The sequence below is a fragment of the Crinia signifera genome, chromosome 4, assembly GCF_055691185.1.
Source record: "Crinia signifera chromosome 4, ASM5569118v1, whole genome shotgun sequence".
NCBI classification, from domain to species: domain Eukaryota; kingdom Metazoa; phylum Chordata; class Amphibia; order Anura; family Myobatrachidae; genus Crinia; species Crinia signifera.
Window position 1 is genome coordinate 11,632,694 of NC_139220.1, and position 15,939 is coordinate 11,648,632.

Here is a 15,939-nt window from a genome sequence, read left to right on the forward strand (position 1 = left end):
TTCTCTCTCCCCCCCTCCTCTCTCTCCCCCCTCTCTCTCTCCCTCCCTCCCCCCTTCTCTCTCTCTCTCTCTCTCACTCTCTCTCCCCTCACTCTCTCTCACTCTCTCTCCCTCACTCTCTCTCCCCCACCTCTCACTCTCTCCCCCCCCCCCTCTCACTCTCTCTCCCCTCTCTCTCTCCCTCTGTCTCTGTTACGTAAGACCTGCGACTAGGGGGCTGTCGCAAGGGCTGGAAGGGGTGTGCATATATGGGTAAGCCTGGTGGCCCAGGTACAGTTATGGCTAGGTGTGCAGACGAAGTACATCTGCAATGAATGGTGAAAAGTTGCAAAGAATCTGCCTGGAGAGGCCTGAGTTATGGGGAGGACCATCTGAATGTAGAGGCACATTGGGCAGCTGCCTATTCTAGGGGCCGCCAGCCAGACAGTGAATGTATGTCAGCATGCTGATTGGTGGATGGCTGGAGTTTTCCACCAGTCGTAGTGCAGCATTGTCTACCAGCCTGCAGCCAGGCAGTGGATGGATGTCAACATGCTGATTGGTGGATGGCTGGAGTTATCCACCAGTCATAGTGCAGCATTGTCTACCAGCCTGCAGCCAGGCAGTGAATGGATGTCCGCATGCTGATTGGTGGATGGCTGGAGTTATCCACCAGTCGTAGTGCAGCATTGTCTACCAGCCTGCAGCCAGGCAGTGAATGGATGTCAGCATGCTGATTGGTGGATGGCTGGAGTTATCCACCAATCATAGTGCCGCAATGTCTACCAGCCTGCAGCCAGACAGTAAATGGATGTCTGAATGCTGATTGGTGGATGGTTAGAGCTATCCACCATTCAAGCTGCGCTGCTGCTTCTTCCTCATGAAGTTGCAGGAGGAGGAGTCACGTAGAAGGCACAGGAAAGTGGGCTTTGCTGAAAAGAGGGCTCCAGTCGGAGGACTGGGGCGGGTCCCCTGAAGACTTAATTGGCCCTTGACTTTGGCCCTTATTCAGATCTGATCGCAGTACAAATTTGTTCTCAAAATGGGCAAAACCATGTGCACTGCAGGTGGGGCAGATGTAACATGTGCAGAGAGAGTTACATTTGGGTGGGGTGTGTTGAAACTGTTGAATCAAAATTGCAGTGTTATAATAATGCAGCCAGTATTTACCCTGCACAGAAACAAAATAACTCACACAGATCTAAGTCTCTCTACACCTGTTACATCTACCCCACCTGCAGTGCGCATGGTTTTGCCCATTTTGAGAACAAATTCGCACTGCGATCAGATCTGAATAAGGGCCTTTGTGTGATTGGTCACACGTGGTGAAACCACACTCACTGAAGGGGGAAAACAATCAAATTGACACAACTGTGTTTGCACAGTGACGTGACACTGCAGCACACTTGTATTACACAGTGTCAACTTTATATTCAGTTGGGGAAGGGGAAGCCTGCAAATAAAATCCTTAGTATCCTTAGTTTTTACATCGTAGCGCACGACGGAGGCCGGTCCCCGTAGCGCACAGCGGAGGCCGGTCCCCGTAGCGCACAGCGGAGGCCGGTCCCCGTAGCGCACAGCGGAGGCCGGTCCCCGTAGCGCACAGCGGAGGCCGGTCCCCGTAGCGCACAGCGGAGGCCGACTCCAGTAATAACACGCATCGGAGGCCGGCTCCCGTAATAACGCACAGCGGAGGCCGGTTCCCGTAATAACGCACAGCGGAGGCTCGTTACATTATAGTTCTTTTTGCCTTCTGTGCTATTGGAGAAAAGCATATAAATATATGTATATAAATAAACCTATACATAAATAAACGTATTCATTTATACATAAACTTGCAGACTCGGCCATTTCTGTATGTTTCAAGTAATTCACTGACTATAGAGGCTCCTTCATTGTTCTTGATTGCTTGCAGCAATACCCGTACTCCTGCCAGCCTGCTGGGATTTGTAGTTCCGCACCATCTGAAAAACCACAGGTTGCCTAGGCAAGACACCGAGGTGCAGACATTAGTTTGCCGCATCGCCCTCTCCGGATTCCCTGTGCATATGCCTTGTGTATCCGCCGTACTTTACCCCTGACCCCCCACCACCACCCCCTCCCCACCCTCGCATCTTGCCTCTCTCCCAGCTCCTGAAAAGCCTTTGCAAGTGATCATAGAAACTTTTTTCAGTCCACTGAAAGCCCAGACTGCTCTGCCCTCCGCTGTGCGCGGCTCCCCGGGCGGGCATGTGACTGCACATGTATGAGAGGGTGTGCGGATGGGGGCTGCGGGGCATGATTGGATGAGACGAGTCGGGAGCACAGGCTGGTCAGCCAGCAACAGCATGCGATTATGTAACGCCTGCAGTGTCTGGCTGCTGGCACCGCGCTCCACTGGAGACGCGTCACGTGTTGTGCAATGCTCCTGGCCCTGAAATTCAATTAGATTGCTTTGAACGATCGTGACTCTGCATGAGATAAGCTCCTCTCCCCCAACCCCCCCTCCCGCACTCTCCCGGTCTACGCTGGAAAGCAAATGGCTTGATTAGCTGCACATGAATTGATGAATTGTTGCTGAGATTGTGGGGCTTTGTGTACACATCCTGGAGCCGGGGTGCGCTGAGTGCAAGTGTTATGTAACCGGCTGGGTGAGAAAGCTGCGCCTTCCGCAGCTTCCAAACCTCATTCGCTTCCCTGTGTTACTTAAAGCCCTAGCACGTTATACAGCATGCCCGCAGTGGGCTCACGGATGGCGGTAGACGCTAGTTTAATCTATGGCCTACATGTAGGTGCGTTACCTGGCCGGATTATTGCCAAGGAGTTTATTTTTTTTTTATGTACTGAATTTGACGCAAGTTGACATGAACATTGTATCAGTGTACCGTGTCCTCTCGCTGCGCTGGGCTCACTAGATTATATTCTCCTTCGACGCCATAGCGGACGGTCGGAAATGAAATATCACCTGTTTTTTGGGTTTTTTTTTTTTTGAACGATCACATTTGACTATTGACATTCGGGACAAAAAACCGTGAAAAACTCCTGGAGACCTTCCCATTGTCTGCCTAATGCTTGTTTCAACTTTCCGACCCCATCAACCGTAGCCATTTCTACCTATTCCATGTGTCGACCTAATGCATGTCTAGCTTCAGAGTGTCGACCGTCTCGGTCTAATGATAAAGATTTAGCAGAATAGCGCTACAGATTTCAGCCCCTGTTATTATCTGTGGGGAGTATGGTCCGACCCCCTGTGTGGCAGCGTAAACTGCTTCATGGTTGCCGCCGCCCAAAAGGGAAATGCAGCGACAATAATGGTGGAGTGGTTCTGTACATTCGCAGACCATTGGATTTGTACATAAAGCCTTGTGTTGCTTATAAATCTGAATCCGGATCACTGTGCGCAAATGCAGTCATGTATCCACACACACACACACACACACACACACACACACACACACACACCCTGGGTATATAAATTTATATACCCAGGGGGTATATATATAAGACTCTGCTTAGAACCTGGGGATGTAACTCATACTTACATCAGTTATTGCTCCTGCGGTACTTGAATTTTCAAACTCCACACAGAGTCATGGTGCGCATCAAACCCATGACCTCAGTGCTGAGAGTCAGTAATGCTAAACATTACATCATCCGTACTGCCCCTATTGCATCCTGGATAATGATGGACTGAATCGGATTGATTGCTATTGGCAACATCACCTCTTTTCATTTTAAGAAGCTGTAATAAATGTACCCCTTAATGTGTAAAAGGTCATGTATGATAACTGAGCGGTGCCTTCCATGTATTTAATTCAGGACAGGAATGTACATGAGGCGTGTAGCGTCCGATTTGTGTATTGGGGTGTGATGTGGCACAGACGGGGAGAAAGCTGCTCTTTGTTGGCAGATTTGGCAGAGAACTTGGCGTAACGAGCAGGAGTCCTGAGCTCACAAGTGACCCGTTAACACTTCCATGTCCTCTCCGTCTGCTAAGGGCTCCCGTATGAGTTGATGGGGCGTATGGAGAAGGATCTGATCCTGATAGAACCAGGATCTTATTTTTTTCTTTATACTTAAAGCTCGTTTGATTCCAAATCCTTTTTTATTTGTTTTAATACATTAAAAAAAAATGTATATTTATCTGCAGCTTATCGCAAGTATATGTTTGAGATACATAGAAATGGTACTGTACAGAGCTCACCGTAGCTCCATGATTTAGTGGGCAGCAAATACAACATTAAAAGGGGATTTTTCTGATTGCTGAGCCCCCTCCGTCCATCTGCGCACATTGGAGGATTTTTCTTTTTATATCTTTATTACCAGTTATTTATAAACCGCACACATATTCCGCAGCGCTGTACAGACAATATTAGTACAGTCACATCAGTCCCTGCCCCAGTGGAGCTTACAATCTATATTCCCTGCCAGATGTACACGCACACACAGACATTCTAGGGCTAATTTTGTTGGGGACCAATTAACCTACCCGGAGTAAACCCACACAGGCACGTGGAGAATATAAAAACTCCACACAGTTAGGGCCATGGCGTAGTGCTCATTCTGCATTGCCCCCTCTGTTTATTCTAGTAGAATGTCTGCTTATCCTGCCCTTTATCTTCATAGGCTGTTGCTGGTAGGAGCAGCCAGCTCAGAAACTAGATGCACATATGCGATGGGCTAGTTATTTATATGCATCTGGGGTGACCTGTTAATGCTGGTACACACTATTCGATTGTTCGTTAACGATATATGCACGATAATCCTATCTTTATCGAGATTGTCGTGCATATCGTATAAGCCCCATACACACTACGATTTATTTTTAATTTTTTTAAAGATATTGCTCATTTTTGCCCCACTGGGCCACACCTTTTTTAAAAATCTTTAGAGTGTACGCTCAATATCGTTAACAACATACCCCCTCCCCCCCCACACACATACACTTACACCAGTCATCTGTGCTGATCTGCCCATATTGACTACATCATCAACGAGGCATGTTAATGGGGGCCGGGAGCTGTCACTGAAGAATATCGTTAACCAGATCATTCAGTGTGTAGGCGCTATTTTGTTTACTGGTATGTACCCCCAATATCATTGATATCGGCACTACTGCTGATCCCATCATCGAGTTTGTACGGAGCTTTAGGAGGTTATTCCGGTTGATTTGCTCGGATGCGAATTTGCATCCTTGTGAGTCAACCAGATCCCACCTTGCGAATGGTGATACGCCGGCCCACCATTCACAGGGCACGTACGTTTGCACGGCATGCATTCGTATGTTTTACATAAACATCCATTCACAGTGTGCGGGGGAACACCCGTGTCTAACTAGACTCACTCGACCAAGAGTGGTCCAGCACGTGATTGTCGATCAGGATGCTGTTGGGCCGCTATACCAGAACCATGTTCAGCGGGGTCCGGGTGATGTCACTGAATGATACCGTTATTTAAATTGTTCAGTGTGTGAGCACTAGATAAGTTTGTCCGGCAGGGCCGCTAATATTGTTACAGATATCGGCGGTGCCTCGAAACGTAGTGTGTACTGCAACGTCAATAATACTTTGAGATAGACCCATTTTTTTAGGTCCTTATCTTTTTGGTTAACAATTTTACACCCGGAGTAATCCATCCTGTTTGCAGCCACATTTTCATTAATAAACATATGGCATTGTGTTATGTTTTAGCTTCGCCCACATATTATCCACCGTCCTCGCTGTGTATGCCGCGAATAACGTATAAATCAAATGATTTGGGACGCAGCTGTGGCGGCGCGTCAGTTGGGGACAAACCGACGCTCCGAGACTTAATTCTGCCCGGGCACAATGCGAAACTTTATTTTTTTCTTTCCTTTCTTTTTCTCTTGGCTGCTAAGCTGCAGAATTCCGCAGACCACAGTTCTAAAACCCGTCTACATCTCTCCGCTCTTCATTCTTAAATATCATGCCCGCTGAGGTGTTCGCGCCTCAGTGCCTCTGGCCATAAATCCAGCAGTCGGATTTTCTGTACCACCGTTTTGGACGGGAACATTTTTCAAAGTCAGCAGCGCTGGCCGCCAGACTCCGCATCTTCTTGCTGCCGTGGGAGTAAAATGTGCTTCTTTTATATCTTAAATCACTGCTGCCCTCCGCTGTGACTCCTCCCTGTGCCAGTTTCCTGACGCAGGCCTGCCAGGATGAACAGCTTCACTGCCAAGACCAAGATAAATCTCTCCATTATTGGCATCTGCTTTCCCTGTTTCTTTCCTACTTGTTTTTTTTTCTCCCCCGCGTTCCCTTGTTCCTTCTCTGGCCTCGTATCTGTCTGCTGCCTGACAGTTTCGGCACGTTGTTGGAACGCCGTGAAACTCCTGTGCACGCCGCGTCCAGGTGTTATTGTGCTTGAGTGGGACATGCTGGCAGGCTGTCATGGTAAATGTTTTCTGCTGGAATGTGCGAGCAGATGCTGGAGATGTCGGCGGCGGCGGTGGAGACAATGATACTTATCTTCCTGTAATTTATTTCATTCTCTCTCGCAGATTTCTTGTAGGAAATGCGGCACGAAAATAGGACTTAGCGCTTCCGTTCCTGCCTACCCTGGTACCAGGAAAAGCGCCCGACTTGATTCCTGGCACAGTTTAGGCCGTTGGCGGGTACCCCATGTCACCCTGTACAGCCGAGGTCATAGAATTGAACCCCAAGATTCCAGAACTTAATTCCATGAAATCCAATCGTGTTCCTATTACAGCTGACTCGGTAAACTGGTACCTCTGACTGGCACTCTTAGTCTGTTGCCAAAGTAGCCTGGCACCGCAGCCCTGCGCCCTAGCAGTAACCTAAAGCGTGAGCACAGCACAAGCTTCCGGTATGTTCCAGATCGATCATCGGTGTTCTCTCCAGAAAATGTTTCCAGCCGGGTGGCATCAAGAAGTAGCTGGGTGGGGTCTTCGCAAAAAGTTGAGCGCAGCACTGTCAGAGCGGCTTATTTAGCAGCCCAAAAATGCACATTGTAATGCCTACTACACGTCACACATCCATTACAAGCTGTAATGCCCATTACACGTTATGCCACACACCGTAATGCCCATTACATGTTATACCACGCCGTAATACCTATACCATATTATACCGCACGCCAAAATGCCCATTACACGTTATGCCACATAAGTGCTGCTTACCTACATGCTTGATGCCAGGGGTTGCATGCTTGATGCCAGAGGTTGCAGGCTCTATGCCAGGGGGGGGATTACCCCCTTCCCCTCCTCTTCATCACACCAGAGAGAGGGAACCCCAGTCAGGTGAGATGGGAGACACTGTGCCAGAGTGCGGAAGCCCCAACGCGGTGAGAGGGAGCCAGGCAGAGCGGGTGACAACCCACCCGGTAGGTCAGCGGCTATTTCAAAACTTGTCTGCACGCCAATCAGAGCTCACAGAATAATAGCCAATCCAGAGCCACCACCGATTTAGCTGTAGGACCGCAACCTTCTATTGGCTAGTGAGCCAGCACGCGTTCTGAAATAGGCACGGATCTGCCAGGTTGGTTGTCCACTGCTCTGCCCAGCCAAGCACACCACTCTGCCCGGCTAGGGGACTGCCAGGTGGCAGGGTGCACCTTGCCGGGCGGATCGCCTGAAAAAAACAGCGCTGGAGAGAACACTGGACATCATTAGCTGTTATTACTTAATAATGTTCTGCTACAGTGACGGCTGCCCATAGGGAGGTACGAGGCAGCAACACAGTAGCAGGCTGTATGTTAGTGCACCACCTTATAATTGGAGTACAAAAATCGGTACTCTTTACTTAGAAGGGCGCCCATCTCGGGCATTGAATGCACTAAAAAATCAGGTGCGATGCGACAGACGAGATGCCCGAGATTTCCCATAGGGAACAATGTTAAATGTCTCAATTGACCCGATTTTCCTGTTCAATGCCTCAATTGACCCAATTTTTCCATAGGAAACAATGTTAAATGGGCCACAGAGGCCAAATAGGCACCCTGAAGTGAATACTGGCCACCCGAATTGTTAACGCCACCCCACGATCAACGTCAACCAGAAGCGTGGCGAGCGCAGCGAGCCCGCGAGGGGCGGCGGTACGCGTCCTACGACCTTTTCATACCCCCACTATCCACGTCGGCGTGGAGTTGAGAATAGAAAGTGTGGCGAGCGCAGCGAGCCACCGAGCCCGAAGCGTGGCGAGCGGACGCGGATACCTTCACAGGTATCCGCGTCCCCTCGCGGGCTTCACAGCTGTCCGCGGGGCTCGCCGCGCTTCGGGCTCGGTGGCTCGCTGCGCTGGCCACACTTTCTATTCTCAACTCCACGCCGATGTGGATAGTGGGGGTATGAAAAGGTCGTAGGACGTGTACCACCGCCCCTCGCGGGCTCGCTGCGCTCGCCACGCATCGGGTTGACGTTGATCGTGGGGTGGCGTTAACAATTCGGGTGGCCATTATACACTTCAGGGTGCCTATTTGGCCTCTGTGGCCCATTTAACATTGTTTCCTATGGAAAAATCGGGTCAATTGAGGCATTGAACAGGAAAATTGGGTCAATTGAGACATTTAACATTGTTCCCTATGGGAAATCTCGGGCATCTCGTCGGTTGATCGCACCCGATTTTTTAGTGCATTCAATGCCCGAGATTTTTTACTAACGATGCCCACGATCAAAATCGTGGGCGCCCTTCTAAGTAAAGAGTACCCAAAAATCCTCTATAGTCATCCTACTGGGGGATTCTGGGACCAAATGACTCCTCTGTGTGCTAAAAGGTGTCAGATCAGTGTCCCTGCAAAGATTGCTTTCACTTTCTGTTATGTTTCAAACTTGTTGGATATGGAGAGAGGGAGCTGTGAAGACAGAGATTGGAGGTCGGAGCAGATAGGGACTGGGGGTGGGGTGGAGAGTTTGTGGGCTAAAAACTGTCACAGCTCAAAGTGGAATTACATTGCAGAAGCAGTTGTTTTGATGGGCTTTTAACTAGTACGTTATAATATAACAGCGGTGGTACACCTTAGCGCTCTGTTCCGCGGTGATGCTTTCCACTGCGCAAACGGCTGTTTGCACAGTCCGGGTCCCTCTTGATCTTTGCCGCTGTTTTTCTCCGCTGATTAGAAGGGGGTGCAGATGTTTAGACGTAAAAGCCTCTCCAAGTACCAATAGCCCCCTTCACGTCGCCCTCTCAAAAACATATTCCCGCAGCCGCAATTAGAAATCCCGGCACTTGTCTCTGATTGTACTACAAAGCCACCTTGATGGTCCCGCCGAAAAAGATTCATTAGGTTCCCTTGTGATTGTCGCCTGTAACGAGGGCGGCTGATTGCGGTTACAGAAATGTGATGGGATTGCCTCGGATACGCCAGCGAGAGGGTTAACCGGTGCAATTTGGGAACTCTCTAAATCACCAGCCACACAATCCAAAAAGATGACATTAAGTGCAATTTTTTTTATATATATATTGAATAATGTTTCCCAGAAAAATGAAGCGCTTGTTTTAGGAAATTGTAAATTCAGAGAGTTTTTTTTTTTTCTCTCCCACTTTCAAGGTAGCACTTTACCCAAGACGCCACTTTCCAGATTTCGTATATGATGAAGCACTATGGGTAAAATCAGCAGAGGCCGTTAATTGTAGCGCTTCCTCCTGCTCCCGCGTGACAGCGGAAATAGAGAGAATTATTAGGTTTGTTTTTTGGATAAAACTTTTACAAAGTCTTCCAAATATACTTGCACCCCCGTTCACTACGCCCCATCTCCGCCCTCCTGAATTCTGGCATTTCCTGGCTGGTGCCGCTGGCTCCAGTATGCAAATCAGAGATCCCATTACCAGTGTGATAAAAGAGAGAGGTGCAAGACTGTCATTCAGGGATATCCGACATGCACTTGCTGTGAAACTACACATCCCAGCTAGCCCTGCTATTAGGGGATGCTAAAACTATGGCAAGGCATGCTGGGATGTGTAGTTTCACAACAGCTGGAGGGCCACAGTTTGGCCATGCCTGCTATAGAGGTTGGGCCCAAATTGAATTTAAAAACTTTATAAAATACGACATTCCTAACACAGGACCTGGGTCTCCTCATGGTGAGGCAACCGCGACCCCGTATGCACGACAGGCCCTGCGGAGGCTTCGCGTGTCCCGGTGACTGCATACAAAGACGCCGCGCCAGCCGCAAATTAGCCGATTATCGGACCTCTGAAAGTTTACTGCCTTCCTGACCATCAATCGGTTTGCAGATAAATCGCTTGTGCGGCGGACACTATCGACCATCGCGGCAGATACACATTCAGTCGATCGTTTTGCAGCTGCCTAAAAATCTTTTTTGCGCCCATCTCTATATTAGGGGACAGAAAGTTGCCGGATCCCTGTCATGTCGGCAGTAGAGACGTATACTGTATATACATGTATATAGCGGCTATAAATAGGATTACACAGACCCCGCAGCCAAACGTGTGCCTGTGTGTGTTTACACGTGAGCGCCGGGGCTGCTGGCAGCCGTGCTTTAGACTGGGAGACAGAATTTTCCGTCATGTTTACAGCGTCTGACTCCTACACCTAAACTCGTGTGCTGTATCCATGGCAACCCTGTGTCTTACATGCCGCACGCTGCCGAGTCAGCCCACACAGGTCAGGAGAGATGCACCCGCCCTGCTACTGATTTCATTTATTATCCTTTAAAGGCCAGACCTTGGGAAGAGGCAGACAAACCCGAGCGGCTTAGCAGTCTCCACGCTCCGCATCTCCGCGCCGGCGCCTGGTTGCCACGACGTTCCCGGCCGCAGTTAATTGTCTGGGATTGTGTCTCCGTCGTGTTCGGGGTTTGAGCGTCTCATTATGCTGCTCGGAATAAAATGTTGGGAAACTTTTCATGTCATTGCCTGGTAAACTCTAGCGGCAATTTTATCCGTCGGGCTCGAAGGCTTTTAAAAGTGGGCCCGTCGCCATGAACTCCGTCTATCGCTCAGCCGCGTTACTCCTGTGCTTTGTAAGTTCTGCGACTTTAGCAGCTATTTCCTGATATATTAATTGTACGACCAGTTTATGTGCAGCTGAGGTGCGGAGAGAGATGTTCCTGAGGTGCACCACAGACTCAGCGACGCGGAGCGGCATTGGGGTTCTGTTGTTCATGAGCTCGCCGTAGGGGACACACCCCGCACTGCCACTGTCCCCAGGGCGACTCAGGCCAAAACTCAGAGGACCGATATTCAATACCCGATCGCTCCCGGCTTAGTGCCTTAAGGCCCACATACACTATGTGACTTCTTTGAGGGGAAAAGTTGCCTATGACTTTCCCTTATACTTCCTGACAGCTTCACGGGTGGTAGGATTGCTTACGGTACATTGTATGCAGCCATTTTGCATATGATGTAACATAGTAGCATTGTAATTAAGGCTGAAAAAAGTCCTTAGTCCATCGAGTTCAACCTATCTAACTTGTAACTACTGACTTGAGTAATGCTGGGTACACACCAAAACGATTTTGGCCCAATCCCATCAATCTGGATCCAATTCAGACTGATTGGATGCAGATTTGGTCAAAATCGTTTGGTTGGATCTGAATTGGATCCGAATCCGATCCTACCTGCTGCAGGTAGGATCTGTAAAAGATCCATTCATCTGAATACAGAGGGGATTGGATCGTATGCAAATCGTATGTAAATCGTACGATCCGATTTGCATACGATTTGCATCCAATCCAAATCGTTTTGGTGTGTACCCAGCATAAGTCATATCTATAGGATTCCCTTAGTGGCCAAAAATGTGTCCAGTTTTGATGTAAATTCATTAACAGTAGTTGCTGTAACCACCCCACCGGCAATGAGTTCCAGAATGTTACTGCTCTAATGGTGAAGAATCCTCTTCTTAATTCAGTATGGAATCTCTTTTCCTCGAGCCTCAGTACATGCCCGCGTGTCCTAAGTATAGGCCAGTTAGTGACCAATCATCTCCCAGTTCCATGTGATTCCCAATCCTGTATCTGAACATACTATTCATATCACCTCTCAACCTCCTTTTCTCCAGTGAAAACATATTCAGCCTGGTTAACCTATCTGTGTATTCTAGTGATTCGAGACCTTTTACTAGCTTAGTCGCCCTTCTCTGTACCTGTCGCAATTCATTTATGTCCTTTTTAAGGTGCGGTTCCCAGAATTGAACACAGTATTCCAAGTGTGGTCTCACCAATGCCATGTAAAGAGCTATCACATTGGCATCCCTTGAATCCATTCCCTTTTTAATGCAAGCCAGTGTCCGGTTTGCACTATTACCCAATTTATCATCTATGATGACCCCCAAGTCTTTCTCTACAGCAGAATTCCCTATAATAACTCCATTCAGCCTATAAGTAGCTTGTTCATTTTTGTTCCCATAATGAATTACTTTGCATTTATCAGCCTGTATTATGACTGGTAGTGGGCTATGTAGGGGGCACAGGTAGCTGGTAGGGTGTTGTTAAAGATAACTCCATTTTGTTTAAGGGCTCCATTTTAACTTTTGATGATTTGACTTTTAGTGAAGATTGTTGTTCAAAACTCCACGTACAAGAGAAGGCCTTAATATTCCTGTGTTGAATAAATTACAATTATGAGCAGATTATGCTGCTTTCAGACCGCATAACTGGCTTTGACCCTGTATTTGAATTCATTCCTATGGGGCAGCCATTTTCCGAAAGTCCCTTTTTTTATAAGCAGCAGGAGCCGGGATCCACAACGCAGGAGGTACCGGCCACACGGGGGGTTTCTTAAACACATTGGGGGGTGTTAGCCCTGGGGGGGGGGTTAACCCGCGCGCAGGGGGCTCCAGGGGGTGAAGTGCCTAATATTCACTGCACTGGGTCTGCTCATTGGCTGGGTCCTAAATACCGTTTCAGACCCGATTTTGATGCCAAAATACTGGGTCTGAAACGGTTAGGACCCTCCATTTTAACCGTTTTACAAAAACGGCTTTTTAAAACAGTAAAGTGGTTCTGCACCTTTCAGACCGCACAGATTACCGTTTTAAAACGGTTAATAATCTGCAAAATACCGGTTTTTAAGTGCGGTCTGAAAGGGGCATTAGAAGACAGGATCATGTGAGAAAGGCCACAAGACAAGGGACAAGATGTTGCTGATTTGGGAATGTATCTGTAGAAATGACAAGAACAGCTATTGTTTAAGAACAATCAGGACAGTCTGTGTATGAGAGACAGGGAATAGTTATGGCTGTGGTGTATAATGGTGGATGGTGGGCGTGTGTTGTAGCCCTGGCTGGGCGGGGGGTGGTGTGTATAACTCTTGTCTATACCTAGGGGGGGCGGGTTTGTGTATAACGCTGGGCGGGGGGGGGGGTGTCCTAAGGCAGAAACTGTGTGTGTATAATGCTGTCAATCACCTGTGTAACCCCGCCCAGCGTTATACACACAGTGGATGAGTGACAGATCTGGCTAAATATATGAGATGATGATTGTTTGGAACTAATAAACTGGCACTTTCCTCTTGCTGTATGGAGAGAGTGACCTGGTTACGCTACTTCTATTGTGTTTCTTGTTACTTCTCACAGCTGTGACAGAATTATTTATTGACTGACTGACTGACTGACAGTGTATTGAACCCAGTATCTTGATGTCTTGAAAGAGGACCTGGCATTATTAGTGTAGAGACTGGTAGTGGGCTATGTAGGGGGCACAGGTGGCTTGTAGGGTGTAGAGACTGGTAGTGGGCTATGTAGGGGGCACAGGTAGCTTGTATGGTGTGGAGACTTTGATAATGTGGTAATGTGTTATGTAGGGAGTACAGGAGATGGTAGTGTGTTATGTAGGGAGCACAGGAGATGGTAGTGTGTTATGTAGGGAGCACAGGAGATGGTAGTGTGTTATGTAGGGAGCACAGGAGATGGTAGTGTACTATATATAGGGGTCACAGGAGATGGTAGTGTGCTATGTAGGGAGCACAGGAGATGGTAGTGTGTTATGTAGGGAGCACAGGAGATGGTAGTGTGCTATGTAGGGAGCACAGGAGATGGTAGTGTGTTATGTAGGGAGCACAGGAGATGGTAGTGTGTTATGTAGGGAGCACAGGAGATGGTAGTGTGTTATGTAGGGAGCACAGGAGATGGTAGTGTGATATGTGGTGAGCACAGGAGATGGTAGTGTGCTATGTAGGGGGCACAGGAGGCTGGTGGAGTGTAGAGACTGGTAGGGGGAATAGGTAGCTGGTACAGTGTGGAAGGCTGGTAGTGTGATATGTAGTGAGCACAGGGGGCTGGTAGTGTGCTATATGGGGGTCACAGGAGCTCACTATGTGCCTCGTAGCATGTGATTTGATCATTACAGCCTTGCTCACTGCTACCTGTATACATGTTTCCTGGCATGAGTCTGATTGGCGCGCTATTTTGAAATAGTTCCATGCTCCGCCCCCTGAGTGTTATATATTTATTCTAAACTCTGAGCTGTATACTGTCCATTATAATCACCAGATATGTAATACACCTTTTCCCGTTCCACAGGGGGTCACGCTGCGTAAGATCCTGCTGAACCGCTACTTCAAGGGCGACTATGGCTCCGCTCCCAACGGACCCCTGTCTGTTGGCTACAGTAAACCCGGAGCGTCCGGAGGTACGGTCATATACACAGGGGTGCCCACTGGGGGACGGGTGGTATTTAGGTACAAGTAGGTTTAAAACAATCGCCTATATATTTCATATTTTAACTTAGGGGTAAAACATGCGTTACAGACGCCAAGGGCCAATGTACAGGTTGGCGTGGGAATTCTGGAAGTAATGTACGATCCCTTGTTCCTTTCCCCAGCGTTCTCCATCCAGGACGGTGACAAGAAGCTGTGTGCATCCATGGCGGAGATACAGTGTCTCCTGGATAAAGAAGGAGCATCGGAATTGGTCATCGATGTCATCGTCAGCACCAAAAATGACCGGATATTTTCCGAGGGTATCCTGCTGGGAATCGCATTACTGGAGGGAGGGAATACGCAGATACAGGTAATTACGTGAGGATGTTTGGGTGGGCCATACTGTGATATCCCCGATATCCCAACCCTGGAATGAACCCGTGACCCCAGTAAAAACTTTCCTGCCGCCTCCCGCAGAGTTCCTTCTACCACCAGCTGAATGAGCAGAAAAAGTCGGAGAAGTTTTTCAAAGTTCTGTACGACCGGATGAAAGCCGCCCAGCAGGAGATCCGCGCCACCGTCACCGTCAACACAATCGACTTGGGCACCAAGAAAAAAGATGAAGAGTATGAAGCCGTATCCTTGCCAAAACGGAGAGGTACGAAGTGATCTCATGGGGGTGCTGTGATCGTGGTCTGAGCAATGTAATATTCGCTCATAGGCCCAGATTTATAAATGATTGGAGAGAGACAAATCGCCAACCAATCCGCTCCTGATGTTACAGGCTGTGTTTGAAAAATGACAGGAGCTGATTGGTTGATCACAGCCAATCACATCATCAGAATAAGCAGGAAGACAGTCAAGGGCAGTGACATGAGGAGGAGGGGAATAGAGGCAGCAGGAAGCCACAGACTGAGAGTTATATAGTGGGAGGAGCAGGGTCCCCAGCAGCACAGAGTATATCAGGAGATGAGGGATGTGTCAGTGAGGACAGGGCTGCATGTGACAGGGGCAATGATGTGAGGAGGGGAATGGGGGCAGCAGGAAGCCACAGACTGAGAGTTATACAGTGTGAGGAGCAGGGTCCCCAGCAGCACAGAGTATATCAGGAGATGAAGGATATGTCAGTGAGGACAGAGCTGCATGTGACAGGGGCAATGACATGATGTGAGGAGGGGAATGGAGGCAGCAGGAAGCCAAAGACTGAGAGTTATATAGTGGGAGGAACAGGGTCCCCAGCAGCGCAGAGTATATCAGGAGATGAGGGATGTGTCAGTGAGGATATGGCTGCATGTGACATGATGTGAGGTGGGGAATGGAGGCAGCAGGAAGCCACAGACTGAGAGTTATACAGTGTGAGGAGCAGGGTCCCCAGCAGCACAGAGTATATCAGGAGATGAGTGAT

The 15,939-nt window shown here is 48.6% G+C and overlaps 1 protein-coding gene across 3 annotated transcripts in view; it reads left to right on the plus strand.

Moving 5' to 3' along the window:
• Window positions 1-15,939, plus strand: part of ITPR2 (inositol 1,4,5-trisphosphate receptor type 2) — a 198,330-nt gene that overhangs the window by 123,396 nt on the left and 58,995 nt on the right. For all 3 annotated transcript variants that reach the window (XM_083181094.1, XM_083181096.1, XM_083181095.1), the window contains exons 38-40: window positions 14,416-14,524; window positions 14,717-14,904; window positions 15,012-15,192. In XM_083181094.1, coding sequence (XP_083037220.1) covers window positions 14,416-14,524; window positions 14,717-14,904; window positions 15,012-15,192 — 478 coding nt within the window. The remainder of the gene's footprint in view (window positions 1-14,415; window positions 14,525-14,716; window positions 14,905-15,011; window positions 15,193-15,939) is intronic.